This window comes from Neoarius graeffei, chromosome 19, assembly GCF_027579695.1.
Source record: "Neoarius graeffei isolate fNeoGra1 chromosome 19, fNeoGra1.pri, whole genome shotgun sequence".
In the NCBI taxonomy this organism is placed as follows: domain Eukaryota; kingdom Metazoa; phylum Chordata; class Actinopteri; order Siluriformes; family Ariidae; genus Neoarius; species Neoarius graeffei.
Genome location: NC_083587.1, coordinates 65,918,645 through 65,943,116, shown reverse-complemented (window position 1 = coordinate 65,943,116; position 24,472 = coordinate 65,918,645). Strand labels below are relative to the sequence as shown.

Below are 24,472 nucleotides of genomic sequence, written 5' to 3'. Positions count from 1 at the left end.
ATACCATTGATCATTCCATTCATCTGGATAGACTAGAAAATGTTGTGGGAGTTAAGGGAACGGCCCTCTCCTGGCTCAGCTTTTATTTAACTGATCACTATCAGTATGTTGATGTACAGCGCCCTCCACAATTATTGGCACTGAAAGCAATGCAAAAAAAGAGAAAAATCCAACCTTTAATTCAAGTGCATTTATTCAGTGGGAAAAAAAATCCCACATTAAGAAATAATTCTTTTACATGAAATCATGTATGCCACAATTATTGGCACCCCGATGTTAATACTTTGTCCAAACCCTTTGGCCAACAAGACAGCACTTACTCTTCTCCGATAACATTTCACAAGATGGGAGAATACAGAGAGAGGGATCTTCGACCATTCCTCTTTGCACAATCTCTCTAAATCTTCCAGAGTCCTGGATCCTCTCCTATGCACTCTCCTCTTCAGCTCACCCCACAGGTTTTCAATTGGGTTGGGGTCTGGGGACTGAGATGGCCATGGGAGGAGCTTGATTTTGTGTCTGGTGAACCATTTTTGTGCAGATTTGGCCACATGTTTAAGATCATTATCTTGCTGAAAGACCCAGGTGTATTGTGTTCAGTGCAGTAATGAGAAATATCTGATGAACACACAACATACAAAACAATCCATCAGCAAAACTTTATGAATGTCTTTTATTCTCCATTTATCTCTCTACACAGTTATTCAGACTGACAACAGGGATCTGGGTGTGAAATATCCTGATAATCCGATCTGTGCTGTGAGAGGATTCAGTGTCTCCATTCCCTGCAGTTATTATTATTATTATAATCAAACATCAAAGCCCAATATTCAGGTGACACAAAAGCTTTGGTGCTCACTGAACTCAAACACAGATTTCTGTATAGACCCTCCGTATGTTTATGACAGCTCATCAAACACCAACTCAGACTTTGAGTACGCTGGAGACGACAAATCAAACTGCACTTTATTAATCCACAATCTACAGTTCAGTTATTCTGGAGAGTACAGATTCAGATTTATCACTAATGAGAACAAGGTGAGATTCACAGGTTGTCCTGGAGTGACTCTACAAGTTGCAGGTAAATTTTAATGATTAAAATAAAAATCCAAATGATTCATAATCTGTATAATTGACTTTCCTCACCTATAGGAATACATTAAGTCATTTTGTGGAAATCTTTTTCTTTTGAACAGTGAAAGTAAATTTAACTCCAGCTTTAATTTTTATCAAGAAATCTCATGTAGCTGATGTTTATTATTCAGTAAAACATTTTTATCAGTGAGAGAAATCCTGATTCACTGACGTGGAGTCTTTCCTGCTCTCTGGAAAAGATTTAAAGGTGTCACTAATCAGGCTCAGTGGAAACGGGACCCTTAAACAAGGAGACTCGTTAAATCTGACGTGTGATGTGAACTGCACACACAGTTCCTCACAGTTCATGTGGTCTAAGAACAACGAGCTCTTACCTGAATCAGGACCCGTTCTTCACTTTCCTGCTCTGAACATGACGGATTCTGGGAATTACACCTGCACTTGGAAAACCAACGAGGCCTCAGGATCTGAAACGATCAGCCTTCACGTCGAGGGTGGGTCCATCTGCTCACAACATTCCTGAACGTCTCGAATGATTCCTGAAGGAAATGAAGTGACTTGTGTTCAGTTTAATATTCAATAAATGTTAAATACTGTTGTTTTTAACAGGTGAAAATCCTGATCAGTGGTTAATCTGGATCATTGTCTCGGTGTCAGTTGGAGTGATTTTCATCGTCTCAGTCATCGTAGGAGCTGTGATTTACATCAGGAGGTAAAAATCTACATATTTCCATCCAGTACAATCTACACATAGCTAAAAATCATACACACATCCTGTATTGGACTTTAATCGAATCTCAGTATTTAGTCTCACGTGTAGATTTTTCGCTGCTAACACGTGTTGATAATCTGTTCTATGATTTACTGCAGTATTTAACACACACAGTATTGTTCCTTACTCTTTGTAAATGAGATGTGTGAGATCACAGTGTGTATTCTAGAGCATGTCCATGTGCACTGAGTGTTTTCCTGATTCTATTAGGAGGAAATGTAAAGCTCCAGAAGAAAACGGGCAGGAAAGTGGAGAGAAAACACAGGTATGACCTTTTCAAAGAAATGTGCTTTTAAGTGAGCTGTTAAAAAGCGTAGTACAGACGTCAAGTGTTCAAACTTTATACTTACAAACTGTTGTATTTTGGAGTAACTTATGACAATTATAATTGAAATACACTTCAGTTTATTCAGTTATTTTTAAAATATACCTTAAATTAATTTAGCTGTGCTTTGAGTGCTTTTTGTCAAACAATTTAAGTCATACCCAGTTAGATGTACGAAGATAATGTGGAGACGCAATTGTTGCTACACTTGTGTAATTGTACTAAAACTTATTATTCAGCATTATTTTAAATAATACAATTTAAATTGATAAGACAATTAAATATACTTTAGTTCCCGTGTGAAGAAACACGTTTATTTCAGTGAACTTCCTCACAGCACACTGAAGAATAATTTATAAGGGATTACTATAAAATATACAATTTTGGAAAAATGAAGAAAAGAAAATATGAAAATACACATTTAATACTCTTTACATAACTTCAGTCTCCTTTATTTTCTGAAGAGATGATCTTAATAGGAAATGAGGAACTCAGTACAGCACAGTTTAGGGTTCTCCGTGTTCTAGCTCACACTGTGTATTTATTGTGATGTTTTTATGGCATTAGTTTTCTTCAGGGATTTCACGTCTGCTGTATTATAAGACTCTTTTGTCATGTGGTTCCATTTGATTTGATTGTATTTCATTCCACAGTTAATAATAGACAGTTGAAGCCCTGGGCAGATGGGATAACCTGGCCTGGTTTTATACATAAACTCTGAACTCGTTCAAGTCTTTAGTTTGGTTTTGTTGGGTGACGATGAACAAGTTCTCAAAAACTGAGAAGTGGGTCTCATGGGGAAAAAAGTGTGAAAACATCTGATGTAGACCGTGAAGCATGTCCATAGATCATGAAGCAGCGAATGAACTCAACGTGATCCTCAACATGAGCTTCAGATGATCTTTATCTTACGTTTAACACCATGTCTAAAATGAGATCCGCTGATGTTACCTGAACTGGAGCTGAAATTCTGACAGGACTGGGGACGAGTCGATCATCTACTGAACATCAACAGACTTAAACTGGAGAAATAAAGTGCTGGTGATTTTCTCACACTGCTGCACATGAGAACTGATGATGGATGCACTGTGTTTTTACAGACAAAGCCACAGTTAAACCAAGTTTCTCAAGATCCTGATGAAGAAACGTTGAAGAAGGAGGAAGTAACTTACGCGTCTGTCCAAATCAAACCAACAACCAAAGGGTAAAAAAAAAAAAAAAAAGCATTCAGTGGATATAAAAATACAGTTTAATGTATCATGGGAAACTGATCTTTAATTGAGAGGGCGGGGCCATATGATATAAATCAATATTTGTGTTGCAGTTTCAGTACAAACCTGTAGATCATGTTACATATTGTGTCTCAGAAATGTCTTTGAGAATGGCAATACGATATTTTTGTCATTTCACCCAGCTCTAACTGAGTAATATAGAATTGTAAAGACATACATTATATTTGTTCTCTCTCTCTCTCTCTCTCTCTCTCTCTCTAAGGTCTCAGGTCACAGCACAGCTAAACCAAGTTCCTCAGTCTGATGAAGTGTTAGATGAAGGAGGAGTGACTTATGCATCTGTGGGCATCAAACCCAAAGGATCACCCAAACAGTAAGCATGAAAATCAAAAATTTCCACTAATTAATTGATTCTGAAGTACCATGTGATGTAAACAGAGGCAGATTAAATCGACACTAAAGGAGAATTGTAAAAACAGTGTGTGTTATCTGTGTTCATCCACTAATTAGCAAGTAAATATGAAATAAAACACACTGTGTTGGGCTTTTATAGCAAATTGATCAATAATGGCATGTTTTATTCCTCTTATTTTCCAATTATGACAATTTTTCTTTATTAAAGAACATGTTGTAGTTTTAATTCGTTTATAATTACAACCCCAGTTCCAAAAAAGTTGGGACACTGTGTAAACTATAAATAAAAACAGAACGTGAAGATTTGCAGATCATGGAAACCGGATATTTCACTGAAAATGGTACAAAGAAAACATATCAAATAGTGAAACTGACAAATGTTTTGTTTTTTTTGAAAATTATACACTCATTTTGAATTTGTCAACAGCATGTTTCAAAAAAGTTGGGACAGGGGCGTGTTTACCGCTGTGTTGCATCACCTCTACTTTTAACAACACTGTAAACATCTGGGATCTGAAGAAACCAATTGCTGTTGTTTTGAAAGAGAAATTTTGTCCCATTCTCGCCTGATATACAATTTCAGTTGCTCAACAGTTCGGGGTCTACTTTGTTGTATGTTGCGCTTCATATTGCACCAAATGTTTTAAATGGGAGACAGGTCTGGACTGCAGCAGACCAGTTTAGCACCCAGACTCTTTTACTACAGAGCCATGCAGTTTTCATATGTGCAGAAAGCGTTTTGGCATTGTCTTGCTGAAAGAAGGAAGGCATTCCCTGAAAAAGATTTTGTCTGGATGGCAGTATATTGCTCTGAAACATGTTTCTGTCACTCAGCATTAATGATGCCTTCCCAGATGTACAAGCTACCCATGCCATGTGCACTAATGCCCCCCATACCATCACAGATGCTGGCTTTTGAACTGTGCACCGATAACAAGCTGGATGGTCCCTCTCCTCTTAAGCCTGGAGGACATGGTGTCCATGATTTCTAAAAATAATTTCTACTTTTGATTCGTCAGACCTCGGGACAGTTTTCCACTTCGCCTCAGTCCATCGTAAAAGAGCTCGGGCCTAGAGAAGGTAGTGGTGTTTCTGGATATTGTTTATATCTGGTTTTAACTTGCATTTGTGGATGCAGTAATGAAGTGTTTTCACAGACGATGGTTTTCTGAGGTGTTCCTGAGCATATACAGTGATTTCCACTACAGACACGCGTCTGCTTTTAATGCAGTGTCTCCTGAGGGCCTGAAGATCACAAGCATCCAATGTCAGTTTTCAGCCTTGTCTCTTGCATACAGAGATTTCTCCAGATTCTCTGAATCTTTTAATGATATTATGGACCATACACTGAAAAAAAAAAGTCATTGAATTTACTTAATTTTAATGCATACATCGGTCCCACACAATCCAATTGTGTAAGCTTAAAGTGATTTCATCCCCTTAATGTTATTGTGTAAGGTTAAAGTTATTTTAAGCTTACACAATTGGATTGTGTGGGACCGATGTACACATTAAAATTAAGTAAATTCAATGACTTTTTTTTTTCAGTGTAGATAATGTGATCCCCAAATTCTTTGCAGTTTTACATTGAGGAACATTATTCTTAAATTGTTGCAATGTTTGCCCACACAGTCTTTCACAGAGCAGTGAACCACTCCCCATCTTTACTTCTGAGAGACTCCGCCTCTCTGGGATGCTCTTTTTATACCCAATGATCTTACTGACCTGTTGCCAATTAACCTAATTAGTTTTTTAGCATTAAAGAACTTTTCAGTCTTTTGTTGCCCCGTCCCAACTTTTCTGAAATGTGTTGCTGACATCAAATTCAAAATGAGCATATAAAGAAATAACATTTCTCACTTTCATCATTTGATATGTTGTCTTTGTACTATTTTCAATGAAATATAGGGTTTCAATGATTTGCAAATCTCCACATTCTGTTTTTATTTGTTTTACACAGTGTCCCAACTTTTTTGGAATTGGGGTTGTACTATTAATGCTCTTGATCATTTGTGAAACAAGTCAGTTCCTGTTCACACTTGTTATCGCAGCTACAGTGGATATGAAAAGTGTACATACCCCATTAAAATGATCGGTTTTTCTGATGTAAAAAAATAAAACCATGATAAATAATTTCAAAACTTTCCCCACCTTTAATGTGACCTATAAACTGTTCAATTCAATTGAAAAACAAACAAATCTGTTAGGGGGAAAACATTTAAAAAAACAGACAATAAGCTGGTTGCATAAGTGTGCACACCCTTAAACTAATACTTTGTTGAAGCACCTTTTGATTTAATTACAGCATTCAGTCTTTTTGGGTCGGAGTCTATCAGCCTGCCACATCTGGACTTGGCAATATTTGCCGACTCTTCCTTGTCAAAGTGCTCGAGGGCATGTCTTGTGCACAGCCCTCTTCAGGTCTCCCCACAGACTTTCAATTGGATTTAGGTCTGGGCTGTGGCTGGACCATTCGAAAACTTTAATTTTTGTCTCCTGAAGCCATTCTTTTGTTGATTTCGATGTATGCTTGGGGTCATTGTCATGCTGAAATATGAAATTCATCTCCAGCTTTCTATCAGACACCTGAAGGTTTTGGGCCAAAATTGAGTGGTATTTAGAACTGGTCATAATTCCCTCCACCTTGACTAAAGCCCCTGTTCCAGCTGAAGAAAAACAACCCCAAAACATGATCCTGCCACCACCATGCTTCATGGTGGTGTTTTTTTGGTGATGTGCAGTGTTGTTTTTGCACCAAATGTACCTTTTGGAATTGTGGTCAAAAAGTTCAACCTTGATTTCATCAGACAGTAACACATTTTCCCACATGCTTTTAGGAGAGTTGATGCATTTTTCTGCAAAATTTAGTCGGGCCTGGATATTTTTCTTTGTAAGAAAAGGCTTCCAGCTTGCGACCCTACCCCATAGTCCAGACATATGGAGAATACACGAGATTGTTGTCACATGTAGTACACAACCAGTACTTGCCAGAAATTCCTGCAGCTTCTTCAGTGTTGCTGTCGGCCTCTTGGCAGCCTCCCTGACCAGTTTTCATCTTGTCTTTTCATCAATTTTGGAGGGACGTCCAATTCTCGGTGATGTCACTGTTGTCCCATATTTTCTCCACTTCTTGATGACTGTCTTCACTGTGCTCCATGGTATATCTAATGCCGTGGAAGATTTTTTTGTACTCTTCTCCTGACTGATACCTTTCAACAATAAGATCCCTTTGATACGTTGTAAGCTCTCTGTGAACCCTGGCTTTTGCTGGAGGATGCAACTGAGTAAATGTCAGGAAAATCTTACTAGGAAAGCTGAACTTTATTTGGGGTTAATCAGAGTCATTTTAATTGATGGCAGGTGTGAACCCAAAAAGACTGAATGCTGTAATTAAATCAAAAGGTGCTTCAACAAAGTATTAGTTTTAGGGTGTGCACACTTATGCAACCAGCTTATTGTACTTTTTTTTATGTTTTTTCCCCAAACAGATTTGTTTGTTTTTCAATTGAATTGTACACGTTATAGGTCACATTAAAGGTAGAGAAAGTTTTGAAATTATTTATCATGGTCTCATTTTTTTACATCAGAAAAATGTCATTTTAACGGGGTGTGTATACTTTTTATAGCCACTGTATGAATCACATCAGCCTCTCTTATATCTTTAAATGTAAATGTGTCCATGAGAAACCACACAGTGTCGAGTAAAAGCAGTCTAACATGCCGAATCTGTAGCTGATAAACAGGACTGTGTGTAATTTCAGGCGAGTCCACACTGAGCAGCAGGAGGATGATTCTGTGATCTACAGCGCTGTGAAAAAGGCCTGATGATGTTTCCACACCTCATTCACCCACAGCGCAGATGAGTTTTATTTATTTATCATCATAAGACCTGGGATTTTTCCCCCCAAGCATGAAACTCATTATGATTTAAGACGTGCTAATATCATAAGAATTGTCAGTGTATTTACTGTAAACATGCAGTTTGGAAGAAAATTGAAATTAATTTGTTTTCTACACATTCTTGTGATTTTCTTTTTTTGTTTGTTTGTTTTTGAGTAAACAGGCTCCATTTTCTTCTTTGGATGCTTTCAGGCAGATTTAGTTTCATGTGTGTGTGTTAGTCATGTGACCAACTAATGCTCAAGTACAACTTGTGTGACCACGCCCACTTACAACAAGCACTTACTGTATAAAGGACAAGGCGATCCTTTTACAGAAAAGTAAATGTATAAGATGTGTGTAACCGGCTACTTTTAGTGCAACAACCATGTATACATCATGAAGACACGCCCATCTGTGTGATTCATACAGAGAGCCCTTACCCTGTGTGATTTTGTTCACAATCACTACAGACGTCCTCCGACAACATTACTGAAGTCCTGAAAACTAATCCCGTCTGAATTCGGCGTTAGAACCAAAACTGCCACATTCTGATGTTGATGGTTACCATTTAACACATGGAGTTTTTAATGATATAAAATCCCGGCACTGCCAAGCTGCCACTTGAACAAGTTCTTTAAACTTCATCTACTCGGCTCAACTGTAACTCGCTTTGGATAAAAGTGTTTGCGAAAGAAGGAAATTTATTGGTTGTTTTTTTCCCCCTTGCAGTAAGCTATTTTTAGCATCATAAATATTTAGATGAGCCTTTTTCTGTCCAAGGTAACATATATGCTTTGTAAAGTTTTTGCGCATGCTGCAGGTCATTAGTTTTCTTCCTATTTTTAAGCTGTTATTGATCTTTAGATTTTCTAACTTTATTAATTAACACAGTAGCAGTGATGATAATGATCATTCCCCCTGCTATGTTCATGTATTTACCTGCTATGGTTTGAATAAATGTAGATAAAGTGATTTGTTTGTTCGGTCTCACAACAGATCCTCTAGTTTTATTTTTTGAATGTAAATGTATCAAGTTTGACTGTAATAGCAGAGTGTATGTTCATGTTAGGCAGCTGAAAATATGATTTGACACCCACCCAAAAAAAATGCTACAAAAGGTTTCTTATCAGTATTTTTTGCAGTATCAGGTGTGCTTAGTAACATACCAAAAGTCTACCACAGTCTGACCACTGGAAAGGTGTAATTTTCAAGATGGCATCCAAGATGGCCACCAAATCCTTAAAATGCCCTTTACTCCTTCATTAGTAAGGTGGCATATAATGACTGTCTTAGGATACTCCTGAAAAAAACCAAGGAGCACTAGAGCCAGTGACCTTTTCTGTAAACTGGGACTAACCACGTTTATGGCACTGTTGAGGAACCTCACCTTTAAGTTTCTGAGCAGGCTGGACCGCTCTACAAATGAGAATTGTTCTGATGACAGATCCAGGTCGTAGCGCTGTGAAGATCTGGGAACATTGAGCCTTTTTTTTAGCTTTTTTGTTCTTCCTTTTTTAAATATTTATGTAATGTTTTTGTTGTATGTAATGTCTGCATTGTGGGCCTTGAGTCTTTGTGTGTCTATATATATATAAAAGGGAGAGAGAGATAGATCATCTCATTATCTCTAGCTGCTTTATCCTATTATCCAGGGGCGGCACGGTGGTGTAGTGGTTAGCGCTGTTGCCTCACAGCAAGAAGGTCCAGGTTCGAGCCCCGTGGCCGGCGAGGGCCTTTCTGTGTGGAGTTTGCATGTTCTCCCCATGTCCGCGTGGGTTTCCTCCGGGTGCTCCGGTTTCCCCCACAGTCCAAAGACATGCAGGTTAGGTTAACTGGTGACTCTAAATTGACCGTAGGTGTGAATGTGAGTGTGAATGGCTGTCTGTGTCTATGTGTCGGCCCTGTGATGACCTGGCGACTTGTCCAGGGTGTACCCCGCCTTTCACCCGTAGTCAGCTGGGATAGGCTCCAGCTTGCCTGTGACCCTGTAGAACAGGATAAAGCGGCTAGAGATAATGAGATATATTATCCATCCTCAACAAGTAATTTTGGTGCCAAACCCCATGTTTTGGGGATCTAGGAATCCAATTAGCATATTTAAATTATGATGAAGTGATTTATAATTGTGAAATCCAAGATGGCAGACCAATATGGCCGCTTTGAACATCGCTCGGGCAGTCTGCAGCATTTTCTGATAGTTTACCCACAGCTTACTGGTATTTGACCTTGTGCTAAGTTCTGCCTTCTTTGTGTCAATCATTTTTGATTTGGATCAACATATACGATGCTACAGCACTCTCAAGTCATTTCTTTTGCCACCAAGGATGAGGACCTTGCTCCTGCCTGGTCCACCAATGACTTGAACTGTGGGTTTTCCTCCAGCAGATCCGACACCACTAGGTGATTGAGACATCTGTCCACCAGCAGATGTCCACGGAAAGCCCTTTGCACTGATTTTCCAGTCATCATATGCTGGATCGCATTTTCATCATGGACAACTGCCATAATGTTCCTGAGTCCTGTGCCTTCCATCAGTGGGCCTAATGCACCAAATAGGTTCATGAATGTGTGAAAACAATTACGTCATTATAATTTAAATATGCTAATTGGATTCCTAGATCCACAAAACATTGGGGTTTGGCACCAAAATTACTTGTTTAGGATGAATAATGAAGGAGTAAAGGGCATTTTAAGGATTTGGTGGCCATCATGGATGCCATCTTGAAAATTATACTTTTCCAGTGGTCAGACTGTGGGATACTTTTGGTATGTTATTAAGCACACCTGATACTATAAAAAAACATTGAAAAACCTTTAGCACTTTTTTTTTTTAGGGTAGGGCGGGGTTTTTTGTTTTTTTGTTTTGTTTTTTTCATAAATGCAGCCGTCTATGTCGTCAGAGACTGGAAATGTCTTGAGGTCTGCTGCAAAGAACAATATCTCCATCCATTGGTGGAAACCTGAACCTCTGAACAGTGTATAGTTTTCATTTTCTCTTCATTTACTGATCTGTTGGAATAAAGTATCTGGTTCATCAGGCTACTGTGGATGTGAATTCATTAATGTGTTTTAACCTTCATCCTTCTGAAAAATAAAAATTCATGTGCTTTAGAACTTAAGGAACACAATTTTATTGTTTGAGAACTTGAATGTGAAACAAGTTGGAGACCCTAAAATAAAACCCCAATAGGATTGAAATTGTTCAGAAAGTTCAGCCATGGGGGAAGCCATAGCTTAAAGGTTAGGGAAGCCACTTTAGGAACAAAAAGTCACTGGTTCAATTCCCTGGATCTGCAGAAATGGCTGTAGTGCCCTTGAGCAAGGCAACAAACCCCCGACTGCTCCCCAGGCTGCTCTGGGTATGTTGTAAGTCACTCTGGATAAGAGCATCTGCTAAATGCCTGTAATGTAATATTGGAGGGAGTTGAGGACAAGAATATTTCTGAGAAATTTCAGTCTAGTTTCAGAAATAAACACAGTACAGAAATGGCACTCCTCGGGATTACAAATGACATTTTAATGAATGAAGATGGTGGGAATATGCCTGTTAATTCTCCTTGACTTAAGTGCTGCATTTGAGATGATCGGTCATGCCACAATGAGCAGTAGATTAAAATAGTGGGTGGGAATATCAGGAACAGCACTGGCCTTGTTTAACTCGTACTTATCTAACAGGACTTTTGCTGTTGGTAAGGAGGTTTCCTCCTCCTCCGCATTTACACATGGGGTACTTCAAGGCACAAGTTTAGGTCCGATTTTATTTTCCCTATGCATGTTACCTCTCGGACATGTCATCCGGGGATATAACATTAACTTCCACTGTTACGTTGATGATTTACACCTCTAACTGTCTCTGGATCCCAATAATGTGGTGAACGCATCAATTCTTTATCCTGTATTAATGATGTGAAAAATTGGATGTCCAATAACTTTCTTCAGCTTAACATTGACAAAATAGAGTTAAGTAATTAAGTGTTCAGTAATTTTAGTCTTTGGCCCACAACAGAATACTGCTCATGTGAAGCAGGTCTTGGGTTCATTGGCAAATAATATTGAACCAGTATCTTGGAATTGAAGGGAACCTCCTGTTAATAAACTGGTACAACTGGGCTTTTATCAACTGAAAGATATTGAAGGTCCACAATGGAAATAAGTGTTTTCACTTTCTTGTGACATCCATGTATTTTTATTGTATTTACAATTATTTGTATTTACACTGATTTGATTTATTTAGGCCCCGGTCACACCGCCCGAACTTTGCTAGAGCGTTCCTTGAACGGTAGGGAGGGGGGGCCGAATTTCGACAACGCTCGTCACCGCGCACAAAATGGGGAAAAAATCGAAAACACGGGCGTTGGCTTAGCGGTGCACCGCTGAAGCCGGCGTTGCTTTAGCATTGGTTTAGCGGTAGCGAGCGTTGGTTTAGCGGTGACGCGAGCGTTGGTATAGCGGCGTTCTGCGCATGCGGGCTTTGGCTCGGCGGGGGTATAAAGTTGGTTTAGCGGCATACCGCTTGTGACTACGGAGCGGAACGGATCGTTTTGATACAAGTTCTGATAGATTTTTGATAGAAGCTCCACCATCAGCTTGTCATACAGTCGATGTTCAGGCTTTCTCAGTATCCACTGTCTGACCCACACAACTCTGTCTCTCCTTCTTCTCTGTCTTCTCCTTTTTTTTCTATAGTTAAAATTCTTATTACTGTTCTGTTGTCTGTATAGCTTTTCCCCTTTTTTCACTGTTGTTTAGTTGATCTTATCATATTTTTATCTATAAAAACGTTTGTTATTAATATTATTATTTATATTACTTTATACTTTTTTATTATCATTCATATTACTTTATTTTTTGTTTATTGTTTGCTGTCAGTCAGATTATTTCTATTTTCATTATGTTTTTGCTGTCTTTTCCTTAATGTTATTATTATTTGCTATTATATTATCTTTATCATTATTTAAAAATCATTTAATATTTACTATTAATATATACAACATTTTACTTTATAATTGTTAGCCATAGGTACTAGTCATACTTTTTGAAATCAAATTTTATAATCAAATTCCAGTCTAGTCTATACAATGCATTTTCATTGTCTACTAGTCTAGTCAATTTAAGTCAATTTATTATTATTATTATTATTATTATTATTATTATTATTTTATTATTGTGGTTATTATTATTATTATTATTATTATTATTTTCACCATTTACATAGTACAGTGAGTCAGTATTAAGTCAAATCATAACATTGCCATTGCTGTTTTACGTGTTTTAATGGGACCACAATGGAAATAAGTGCTTGCGCTTTCTTGTGTAATCCTGATTTTAATGTATTTTGTACTTCATTTTACATTATGATCGAATAAAATCAAATCAAATCAAAAAATCTGTCAACAGCTTGTTGCAATCTGAGGAGGTTCTGATTCTGCTGCTGGACTAGTGCACCAATCATAGCAAGTCTCTCAGCATCCATGGTGATACAGTTTTACTGTAACTTTGAGCAAATTCGATATAGATGAGGTCTGAACTCAACGGCAGCTCGATTCCAAATGAGCTCCTGGTCCATTTCTCCCCGTATTTATAGCCAAATTCTGGTCCCGCTCCGACACCTCTATACCAACGCCAAACCAAAGTTCATCGCCGCCATGGATAGCTGCTTCAACGCCCGACACCGTTCCAGCAACCCCGTGTCCGCTCGTAAAACGCTTACAACCGCTCCACCGAAGTTTGTGCAACGTTTAATCGCCGCCCGGGCAACGCTGGCGAAGCAGCGGTGGTCCAGCGTTCAAGATTTCTGCGTTGGCCTAGCGGACCCAAGCGTCCACGAACTTGCGTCTAGCGGTGCCAAACTTTGACTGGGCGTTGGTGGAGCGGGGGTGAACTTTGCCGGGGTGGAAAATTGCTCCCTCCTCACCGCTCGCAATATTTTGTGCAGCTCAAAACTTTCGGAGCGGTAGCAGAGCCCCTCGAGAAACATCAGCGGTGGCCGAGCGTATACGGCGTTGCTTTAACGGGGGCCAACTTTTGTTAACGGTGGTGAACGGTTACGAGCGGTGATGAATTTTTTTCACCGCTCCAGGAACGCTCCAGCAAAGTTCGGGCGGTGTGACCGGGGTCTTAGTAAATTCAATCAGATCATCTTTGTCCTTTGAAGACACAGAACAAGTCACACATGCTTTTATTCTATCTCCCCTGGACTACTGTAAAGTTTTATTTACGATACTGAACAGCTCTTCTGTTGCTCGTCTCCAGTTGGTACAGAACGCTGCAGTCAGACGACTTGCACGATCAAGGGTTGGTGAGAATATTACCCCAGTCTTGCCTTGACTTCACTGACTACCCGTTAAATTCAGGATTTATTAAAATTTTTATTGATTACTTTTAAAGCTTTATAGGGTTTGGCTGCAGAATATCCATCTGAATTATTAGCACCCTATCAAACAGCAAGACCTGTACAATCATCTGACTGAGGCTTTCCTGCTGCTCCAAAGTCCAGACCAAAGACAGAAGATGATAAAGTTTTCTATCATTTTTAAATCTCATTTAAAAATGCATTTTTATTGATCAATGTTTGTAGATGCTGTTATTTTCTTTATATCTTCACAAATCAAGTGTAGCGTAGTTCTGGCAGGCCACGAAGCCAAGCTCAGCCCTCAATCCAAGCTACATCAGCTGACTGCAACTAGTCTCAAGCCAACCCACATCAGCTGTCAGCTCAGTTGATACCCTTCTGTGCATTCTATTGGCAAATCTCTCATAGAGCACCTTATTTAAGCTGCTTTAACCTGCCTACCTTTACTGCTTCCTCTGCAAGCCATTTTGCAAGAGAGCACCATTTCCATTCACCAGAGCTCTCATTTGGCAAGTAGGAGTCTTCTGCTCCCAGGATTAACAAATGGCCTGCGCCCAGGCTCCTGGAAATCGTGTTAATAAATAGCATCGCAGCTCCAGTCGGAGCTTCCCTCGAGGAACTGTTTGCATTGTTGCAGTTTGCTGATGCATGGCCAAAAGAATTGTCATCCTTGTCAGCTGACACTTCTTCCACTGCTCTAATGGAACCAACTCAATCATGTAGTTCATCTTCTGTGGGGTTAAATGCTGGTCAAGAAGCAAATCCTTTTTTGTGTGACAATGAGGCAGCAGCTATAAACATTAATAACAAGGGCACTCCTCAGTTCCATTATTAATAGTCATGATGTGCCTCACATGGTCCTGTGTTCAATAACTGCATTGTTTGAACGGCCATATTTCATGTTTCAACAACCATGGCGATTCTTGTCCTGCTTTGAATTTCAGAATTTTGCCAACTGTGCCTGGAGGCAGCGCCATCCAGCCTGACCTGCAACATTCATTCAAACTGTGCTAGATTAAACAATAAATGTTGTTGCATAGCTGCTCAGTGTCAGAGTGCAGGCACTTTCAGATGTATGTGCAGAAGAAGGCGTGAAGCAAACTGTAAACAAAGCCAAATCGAGGGACAGGAATCGTGGTCAGTAACAAGCGAGGGTCAGGCGATCGGCGAACAACATGGTAGAGAGAAGACAAAAGGTAAAAACGTGAAAGAGTAAGCAAAGAGTCAGAAATTGAGAAGCAGTCAGAATAAACAAGGCTTGGTATGAAGTGAATGGAGCAGGACAATACTTCACATTGAAGTGGCATGTGTGAGAAGCTTAAATGGGGAGAGCGGCGATTAGGGAAATGAGTGTCAGCTGAATTCAGTAATCAGGAGACAGAGGGCACTGTGAAACTTCGGGATTGTAGTTCAAGGTGTCCATGTCTTTAGTCAAAGTGTTCTAAGCCCATTTACTGACAGAACACCCCCCCCCATTCTTCCTGGGATGCCCCCTCCCTCTGGGCGCTGGCTTGTTGGGATGTAGAGTGTGGAATTCTTGCTTGATGAGTGGGTCTAGAATGTCCTTGGCGGTGACCCAGCTCTGTTCTTCAGGACTGTACCCCTCTCAATCAACCAGGTATTCAATTTGTCCCCCTCTTCGTCTTGAGTTGAGGATCTTGTTTTACCTGGTAGACAGGTTCACCCTCTATGTCAAGAACTGAGCGCTCCTATACTGGTGCATTCTCAGCAAGGGGCCCTGGGACAGCAGGTTTCAGACTGGAGACATGAAATGTGGGTGCTAACCTGCTGTGAAGGGGGAGTTCCAGACAGTATGAGACATCGTTTATGTGATGAATGATCTTGAATGGTCCGATGTATCATGGTTGGAGCTTTTTACAGGTGTTGGGTTCCTTGTTGCCACCCGTACTCTGTTACCTGGAGAACAGTCTGGATTGTTTGCCCGACGTTTATCAGCACACTCCTTATACCAGGCACTGACGGTTTGTAGACATTGGTGGACCTCTTCCCATATTGTCTGGCTGTGTGAAAACCAATCTTCTACTGCTTGTCCGTGGCTGGGCACATCGTCCCAGGGGAACAAAGGTGGTTGGTAGCCGGGTATGCACTGAAATGGTGTCAACTGAGTTGTGGAGCGTTTCAAGGAATTCTGTGCATACTTGGCCCACAGGAGGAATCGTGCCCAGTCCCCCTGGTTACACATGCAAAAAATCCTTAAGAAGCAGCCAATTTCTTGATTCACTCTTTCTACTTGGCCATTTGACTGGGGATGATACCTGAACATGAGACTTCACTGACACCCCCAGTCTTTCCATGAAGCATGTCCAAAAGTGTGAGATGAACTGAGGGCCCCAATCACTGACAATGTCCTCAGGGAGGCCATAATATCTGAAGACATGCTGGAATAGTAGTTCTGCTGTTTGAGATGTTGTGGGGATGCCAGGTAACGGGATGAGTTTAGGGGCTTTGGTGAAGTGGTCGATGGTTACAATAATGGTGATATTGCCTTGAGAGGGGGGAGGTCAGTGATGAAATCGATGGCTATGTGGGACCAGGGAGGGGACAGAGCTTGCCTGCTGGTGGGGTTCTTGGAACTTTAGCTTGGGCACAAACAGAGCATGAAGAGATGGTGGTTGATATCTGTGATCATGCTCTACCACCAATACTTGTTTCTCAACAACTGATGGGTGCATTGGCTGTTGGGGTGTCCAGTGGCAGGAGATGCATGAGCCCAAGTGATGAGTCTGCCTCTGAGGCAACTTGGTACATACAGTAGTCCCGGTGGAAAATTGTGGAGTTGAGTCTGAGATTGTGAGTCACTCACTTATTTCCTTATTGAGGTCCCAGGTGATAGACTGTACAAAGCATTGCTGTGGAAGAATTGAGTGTGTGACTGACTCCTGATGAGGCTGGGCAAAGACTCAAGATAGTGCATCGGTTTTGGTGTTCTTACAGCCTGGACGGAATGATATGGTGAAGTCAAAATGTGTAAAGAAAAGAGCCCACCTGGCCTAACAAGGGTTTAATCTCTTAGCTTTCCTGAGGTACTCCAGGTTCTTTTGATCCGTGAGGATGATAAATGGATCAGTTGCTCCCAGTGTTGCCACTCTTCAAAGGCTAATTTTATGGCAAGCAGCTCTCTGTTCCCCACATCATAATTTCTCTCTGCAGGCGAGAGTTTTTTGGAAAAGGCTACAGGATGAGTGTGGCAGCGGGGGCGTGGTCAAGCGCCGGTCTGTGACAGGAGGGCGGAGTCAGGGAAGGTAAGTGGCAGAATCACTACACCTGATTGTAATTAACCTGTGTTTGTGTGTGTCTTCCCAGTGACCACGCCCTATTTAATGAGGGAGAGCAGAGAGCAGAAAAGCTCATCCCTGAACAAGACGCCAGTCGTGTGTGTGTGTCTGTTCGAGTCGTAATTGTTAGACTGAAAAGTGTAGCAATAAATGCTATTTTGAACCTGATCTCTGTCCTGCCGTCCTCTGTGCTCCACCCACCAGTACTGAACCGCAACAGTGGTGTCGAAACCCGGGATATTGTGGAGTACAGCAGCCGATCAGCCCTATGGAGTCCTCCCCGTTCGCCGACCTGGTCCACGCCCACGCCACGGCCCAGCAAAGCCAGCACCAGGCGCTAGTCACCCTCCGCAAGGAACAAGAATGGTGCTTCGAGGCCCTGGTGCTAGCCCAGCAAGAAGATCGGGAGGCATTCCGGCACCTCCTCGCGTCGGCAGGGTCCACCAGCGCTCCCACCGTGGGCCTGTCCCCCCTCACCGTAACCAAGATGGGTCTGCAGGACGACCCTGAGGCTTTTATCATGCTCTTCGAGCAAGTCGCAGAGGCCTTGGGGTGGCCAATGGAGCAGCGCGCGGCGCGCCTCCTCCCTCTGCTAACGGGAGAGGCGCAGCTGGCCGCCCTACAGCTCCCCGCCAACCGCCGGCTGGCCTACGCTGACCTCCGCTGGGCCGTCCTCCAGCGCGTGGGGCGCAGGCCGGAACAGCAGCGCCAGCGCTTCCGCGCCTTGCACTTGGAGGAAGTCAGCTGGCCGTTCGCGTTTGGCCAGCAACTCCGGGACGCCTGCTGGCGGTGGCTGAGGGCCAACAACTGCGACGCCGAGGAGATCGTCGATCAGGTGGTTTTGGAGCAGTTCATTGCGCGCTTGCCAGCAGGAACCGCGGAGTGGGTCCAGTGCCACTGCCCGGCATTGCTGGATCAGGCCATCGAGCTGGCGGAGGACCATTTGGTGGCTGTTCCGGCGGCAGGACAGCAGACAGCCTCTTCTCTTCTCTCCTCTTCTCTCTCTCTCTCTCTCTCCTCCTGTGTCCCGTCCTCCCCCCATTCCCCCACCGCGGAGGCGGGGGCCGGCACTACCCCAGCTGGCCCACCGCACCCGCGGTGCCCTCCCGTTTCTCCCTTCTGTGTCTGTCTCCCCCCCCCCCCCCCCTCAGGTGAGTGAGCCCCAGAATACCGGTGCAGAGACGAAGCCCAGGCCGGTTTGCTGGTGCTGCAGGGAACCGGGCCACCTCCAACAGCAGTGCACGGCAATGGAGGTGGGCACGGTGGTTCGGATCCCCGACGCGCCAGAAGCCGCCCTCAATCGGGCCGGAGCGTATCGCATACCGGTGCGTATTCAAGGGGATACATATCAGGCATTGGTGGATTCTGGTTGTAATCAGACCTCAATTCACCAAAGCCTGGTGCAAAATGAGGCATTGGGGGGGAGCACAGGGGGTGAAGGTGTTGTGTGTGTGCACAGGGATGTTCACAGCTACCCTTTGGTGTCAGTCCACATTTTTTTCCGAGGGGAAAAATTTATAGTGAAGTCGGCGGTTAATCCTCGCCTTACCCACTCTTTAATTTTGGGGACTGATTGGCCGGGATTTCGGGATTTGATGACACACTTAGTAGAGAGTGGGTCCTGCCATGTAGCAGGGGGAGGTCCCGGTGTCGCTTTGGCGGGAGCAGCTGTCACAGAGCCGTCTACGTCATCTCTGCGTCAGAGTGAGGAGCCCCAGGCTCCTCCTCTCTCTCTCGGGGAATCCCTTGCGGATTTCACGTTAGAACAATCGCGAGACAAGACTCTGCGACATGCTTTTGACCAAGTGAGAGTAATCGATGGTCAAACGCTCCCGCCGAACGCCACCCCGTCCATCCCCTATTTCTCTATTATGAAGGATAGATTATACTGAGTGATGCAGGACACTCAGACGAAAGAGCAAATCACGCAGCTTTTAATTCCAATTCACGCAGCTTTAATCCCATGGCTGGACACCTAGGTCAGGACAAGACACTAGCCCGAATAATGGCCCGATTCTATTGGCCGGGGATTTGCGGCGACATTCGTAGGTGGTGTACGGCGTGCCAAGAATGCCAGTTAGTAAATCCAGCGGCCATTCCAAAAGCGCCTTTGCACCCTCTACCTTTAATCGAGACCCCGTTTGAAAGAATTGGGATGGATCTCGTCGGGCCATTAGATCGGTCAGCACGAGGGTACTGCTTTATATTAGTTCTGGTGGACTATGCAACGCGATACCCGGAAACAGTGCCCCTGCGCAATATCTCAGCACGCAGTATTGCAGAGGCACTCTTCCGCGTTATCTCCCGAGTTGGAATCCCGAAAGAGATTCTGACTGATCAAGGCACCACATTTATGTCACGGACACTGCGCGAACTGTATGGGTTATTGGGGATTAAGCCAATCCGCACCAGCGTGTATCACCCACAAACGGACGGTTTAGTGGAACGATTCAATCGCACCCTCAAGAATATCATAAAAAAATTTGTAAGTGAGGACGCACGTAATTGGGTTAAGTGGCTCGAGCCCTTGTTGTTTTCAGTGCGAGAGGTCCCCCAAGCCTCCACGGGGTTCTCCCCGTTCGAATTATTATATGGGCGTAAGCCACGCGGCATCCTAGACGTGCTGTGGGAAAATTGGGAGGAGGGACCTTCACAAAGTAAGAACAAAATTCAATACGTTATGGACCTGCGCGCAAAAGTCCACATGCTCACCCACCTAACCCAGGAGAATTTGCGGCAGGCCCAAGAATGGCAAGCCCGCCTGTCAACAAGGGTACGCGCCTTAGGGAGTTCACACCGGGAGATAAAGTACTCATACTGTTGCCCACATCGAGCTCCAAATTGATCGCCAAGTGGCAAGGACCCTTTGAGGTCACACGGCGAGTCGGGGACATCGACTACGAGGTGAGGTGAACGGACAGGGGTGGGGCGCTACAAATTTACGACCTCAATCTGCTTAAACTCTGGAATGAGGAGGTCCCCGTGGCGTTGGTGTCGGTGGTTCCAGAGAAGGTGGAGCTGGGGCCGGAGGTTCAAAAAGGGGCATTGGCATCACGTACCTCTCCGGTCCCCTGTGGAGACCACCTCTCCCCGACCCAACTCATGGAGGTCGCCCAGTTGCAGACCGAGTTTTCGGATGTGTTCTCGCCCCTGCCCAGTCACACTAACCTCATAGAGCACCACATAGAGACGCCCCCAGGGGTAGTAGTGTGTAGCCGACCTTACAGGCTACCCGAACACAAAAAAAGGTGGTTCGGGAAGAACTTGAGACCATGCTCGAAATGGGCATCGTCGAGGAGTCCCACAGTCACTGGAGCAGCCAGGTGGTCTTGGTACCCAAGGCCGACGGGTAGGTCCAGTTCTGTGTGGACTATAGAAAAGTCAACACGGTGTCTAAATTCGATGCATACCCGATGCCTCATATTGATGAGTTGCTCAATCGACTCGGCACTGCTCGCTTTTATTCGATGCTGGATTTGACGAAGGGATATTGGCAGATCCCCTTGACTTCACTATCCCAAGAAAAAACGGCCTTTTCCACACCGTTTGGTTTACACCAATTCGTCACCCTTCCGTTTGGGCTGTTTGGGGTGCCCGCTACGTTTCAGCGGCTGATGGACAGAGTCCTCCGCCCTCACGCCACTTATGCGGCCACTTATCTAGATGATATCATCATCTATAGTAATGACTGGCAGTGGCACCTTGAACATCTGAGGGCCATCCTTAGGTTGCTGAGGCGAGCGGGGCTCACAGCCAACCCAAAGAAGTGTACGATTGGGCAGGTGGAAGTACGGTATCTGGGCTTCCACTTGGGCAACGGGCAGGTGCGTCCCCAAATTAATAAGATGGCAGCAATTGCGGCCTGCCCAAGGCCCAAGACCAAAAAGGGGGTGAGACAGTTCCTGGGGCTGGCTGGCTATTACCGTAGGTTTATACCTAATTATTCGGACGTCACAGCCCGCTGACTGATCTCACTAAAAAGGGGGCACCAGATCCAGTCCAGTGGACGGAGCAATGCCAGCGGGCTTTTTTCTGAAGTAAAGGCTGCACTGTGTGGGGGGCCACTTTTACACTCCCCTGACTTTTCTCTCCCCTTTGTGTTGCAGACCGATGCGTCGGACAGAGGGCTGGGGGCGGTTTTTTGAGATGGAGGGGGAGGACCGCCCCGTCCTGTACATCAGCAGGAAGCTGTCAGTGCGTGAGGGGTGCTACAGCACGATAGAGTGTCTGGCGATCAAGTGGGCGGTCCTCGCCCTCCGTTACTATCTGCTGGGGCGCCCTTTCACCCTCTGTTCGGACCACGTGCCCCTCCAGTGGCTCCACCGCATGAAAGATGCCAACGCGCGGATCACCCGTTGGTATCTGGCACTCCAACCCTTCAATTTTAAGGTGGTCCACAGGCCGGGGGCGCAGATGGTTGTGGAGGACTTCCTCTCCCATCAAGGGGGGGGAGTTGGCTGCAGGCCGGACGGCCACCCGGCCTGAGTCGGGCGGTAGGGGTATGTGGCAGCGGGGGCATGGTCAAGCACCGGTCTGTGACAGGAGGGCAGAGTCAGGGAAGGTAAGTGGCAGAATCACTACATCTGATTGCAATTAACCTGTGTTTGTGTGTGTCTTCCCAGTGACCACGCCCTATTTAGGGAGGGAGAGCAGAGAAGCTCATCCCTGAACAAGACGCCAGTCGTGTGTGTGTGTCTGTTCGAGTCATAATTGTTAGACTGAAAAGTGTAGCAATAAACGCTATTTTGAACCTGATCTCTGTCCTGCCATCCTCTGTGCTCCACCCACCAGTACTGAACTGCGACAATGAGTTTTCAATTTCTCCCCAAAACATTGTGACAAAATGGCACCTACTCCGGTATCAGATGCATCTACCTCAAGGATGAATGCCTTTGAAGGATCAAGGTGCTGAAACACTGAAGCGGAGGTGAAAGCTTGCTTCAGACAACTGAAGGCTTCTTCTGCCGTGGGGTTCCACTAGAGTCACTTGGATCCCTTCTTGAGCAGGGCAGTTAAGGGAGCAGCAATTGTGCTGAAACCCCTAATGAAACGGCAATGGAAGTTTGCGAAACCCATGAAACATTGGAGGTCCTTGATAGACTTGGGAGTGGGCTGCTGAGACCTTGGAAGAGTCCATGCTAACCCCCTCAGCACTAATGACATAGCCTAATGAGGAGATACATTTCTGATGGAACTCACATTTTTCTGCTTTGACATAGAGGTGGTTCTTGAGCGAGCAATTGAGAACCGGTCTCCATGACCCTCATGGGTTGTTTCATCTGGGGAGTAGATGGGGATATCGTCAATGTATGCTATGGTGTGTTTGCCTAGCATGTCCTGTAGAACATCATTAATCAGGCACTGGAACACACTGGGCACTGAAGAAAGGCCATACGGTATTACCCGGTATTCAAAATGGCCAGCAGTAGTGCTGAAGGTGGTTTTCCACTCATCGCCCCTTTTGATTCTTATGAGATTATAGGCTCTGTGTAAGTCAAGCTTAGAAAAGATTTTAGCTGACCCGAGTTGCTCCAAGGCTGCCGGGACCAGAGGAAGAGGATATGGATACTTTACAGAAACCTGATTAAGTCCTCTATAGTCAATGCATGGCTTGAGACCACCACCCCATTTTTCCACAAAGAAGAAACCCGCCGAAGCTGGAGATCTGGAAGAATGAATGTAACCTTGCTTGAGGGCCTCCTGAATATATTCTTCCATAGCTGCGTGCTCCTTCTGGGAGAGTGGGTAGATACAGCCTCGAGGTGGTGCCATATGTGGCAGCAAGTTGATCACGCAGTCGTAGGGATGATGAGGTGGTAACCCACAGGCTTTTCCCTTGCTGAATACTTCCTTGAGGTCCAGATAACATTCTGGGACGTTGTCGAGGGAATCCGGTTGTGGACTTTCTACTGAGGTAGATGAAACGCTGACTTGGGGTTGAGCGATGCAACCCTGGAAGCAGGTGGGTGACCACTGGAGTATTTCTTGACTTTATTAGGAGATCAAAGGGTTGTGAAGCTGCAGCCAAGGGTAACCAAGAATGATATTGTGGTTCTCAATAGAGGTGGCGTAGAGGGAGATGAACTCTGAATGCAACTCTCCCACATGGATGTGAAGGGGGGTGGTGCACCTAGTGACGAGACCCTCTCATATGGGTCCTCCGTCAATAGCTCGCATGCTGAGTGCACTTTGGAGAGGGGTTGTTGGCAGGTTGAACTGCTGGTTAACTGAGTCACTGACAAAGTTCCCCTCTGCCCCTGAATCGATAAAAGCAGAAAGGATATGTGTGGAGTTTGCCAACTTTAACAGTACAGGAACCTTAAATGATTTTAGAATTGAAAGTTCGTGTTGGACTCATTACGTGCTGGACCTGCTGTGGGAGCTGCATGAGACGGATGGATGTGACACTGCCTGAGCTGGTGTTCGGCACTCCCACAGTAAAAGCATAAGTCCTCCTGTTTCCTCTGGAGACATTCGGAACATGTCAGCCAGGTACAGTGATGCTTGAAAGTTTGTGAATCCTTTAGAATTTTCTATATTTCTGCATAAATATGACCTAAAACATCATCAGATTTCCACACAAGTCCTAAAAGTAGATAAAGAGAACCCAGTTAAACAAATGAGACAAAAATATTATACTTGGTCATTTATTTATTGAGGAAAATGTTCCCATATTACATATCTGTGAGTGGCAAAAGTATGTGAACCTTTGCTTTCAGTATCTGGTGTGACCCCCTTGTGCAGCAATAACTGCAATTAAACATTTCTGGTCACTGTTATCAGTCCTGCACACCAGCTTGGAGGAATTTTAGCCCATTCCTCTGTACAGAACAGCTTCAACTCTGGGATCTTGGTGGGTTTCCTCACATGAACTGCTTGCTTCAGGTCCTTCCACAACATTTCCATTGGATTAAGGTCATGACATTGACTTAGCCATTCCAAAACATTAACTTTATTCTTCTTTAACCATTCTTTGGTAGAACGACTTGTGTGCTTAGGGTTGTTGTCTTGCTTCATTACCCACCTTCTCTTGAGAGTCAGTTCATGGACAGATGTCCTGACATATTTTCCTTTTAGAATTTACTTGTATAATTCAGAATTCAT

General features: G+C 43.9%; 1 protein-coding gene across 1 annotated transcript in view; it reads left to right on the top strand.

The window, feature by feature from the left end:
• The window catches only part of LOC132867646 (carcinoembryonic antigen-related cell adhesion molecule 1-like), a 104,916-nt gene extending 97,228 nt beyond the window's left edge, over nt 1-7,688 (top strand). Inside the window, exons 4-10 of the mRNA XM_060900619.1 lie at nt 720-1,081; nt 1,335-1,589; nt 1,705-1,807; nt 2,078-2,132; nt 3,293-3,396; nt 3,687-3,797; nt 7,600-7,688. Of these exons, the coding sequence (XP_060756602.1) occupies nt 720-1,081; nt 1,335-1,589; nt 1,705-1,807; nt 2,078-2,132; nt 3,293-3,396; nt 3,687-3,797; nt 7,600-7,663 (1,054 nt within the window). The 3' untranslated portion in view covers nt 7,664-7,688. The remainder of the gene's footprint in view (nt 1-719; nt 1,082-1,334; nt 1,590-1,704; nt 1,808-2,077; nt 2,133-3,292; nt 3,397-3,686; nt 3,798-7,599) is intronic.
• The last annotated feature ends 16,784 nt before the right edge of the window (nt 7,689-24,472 follow it).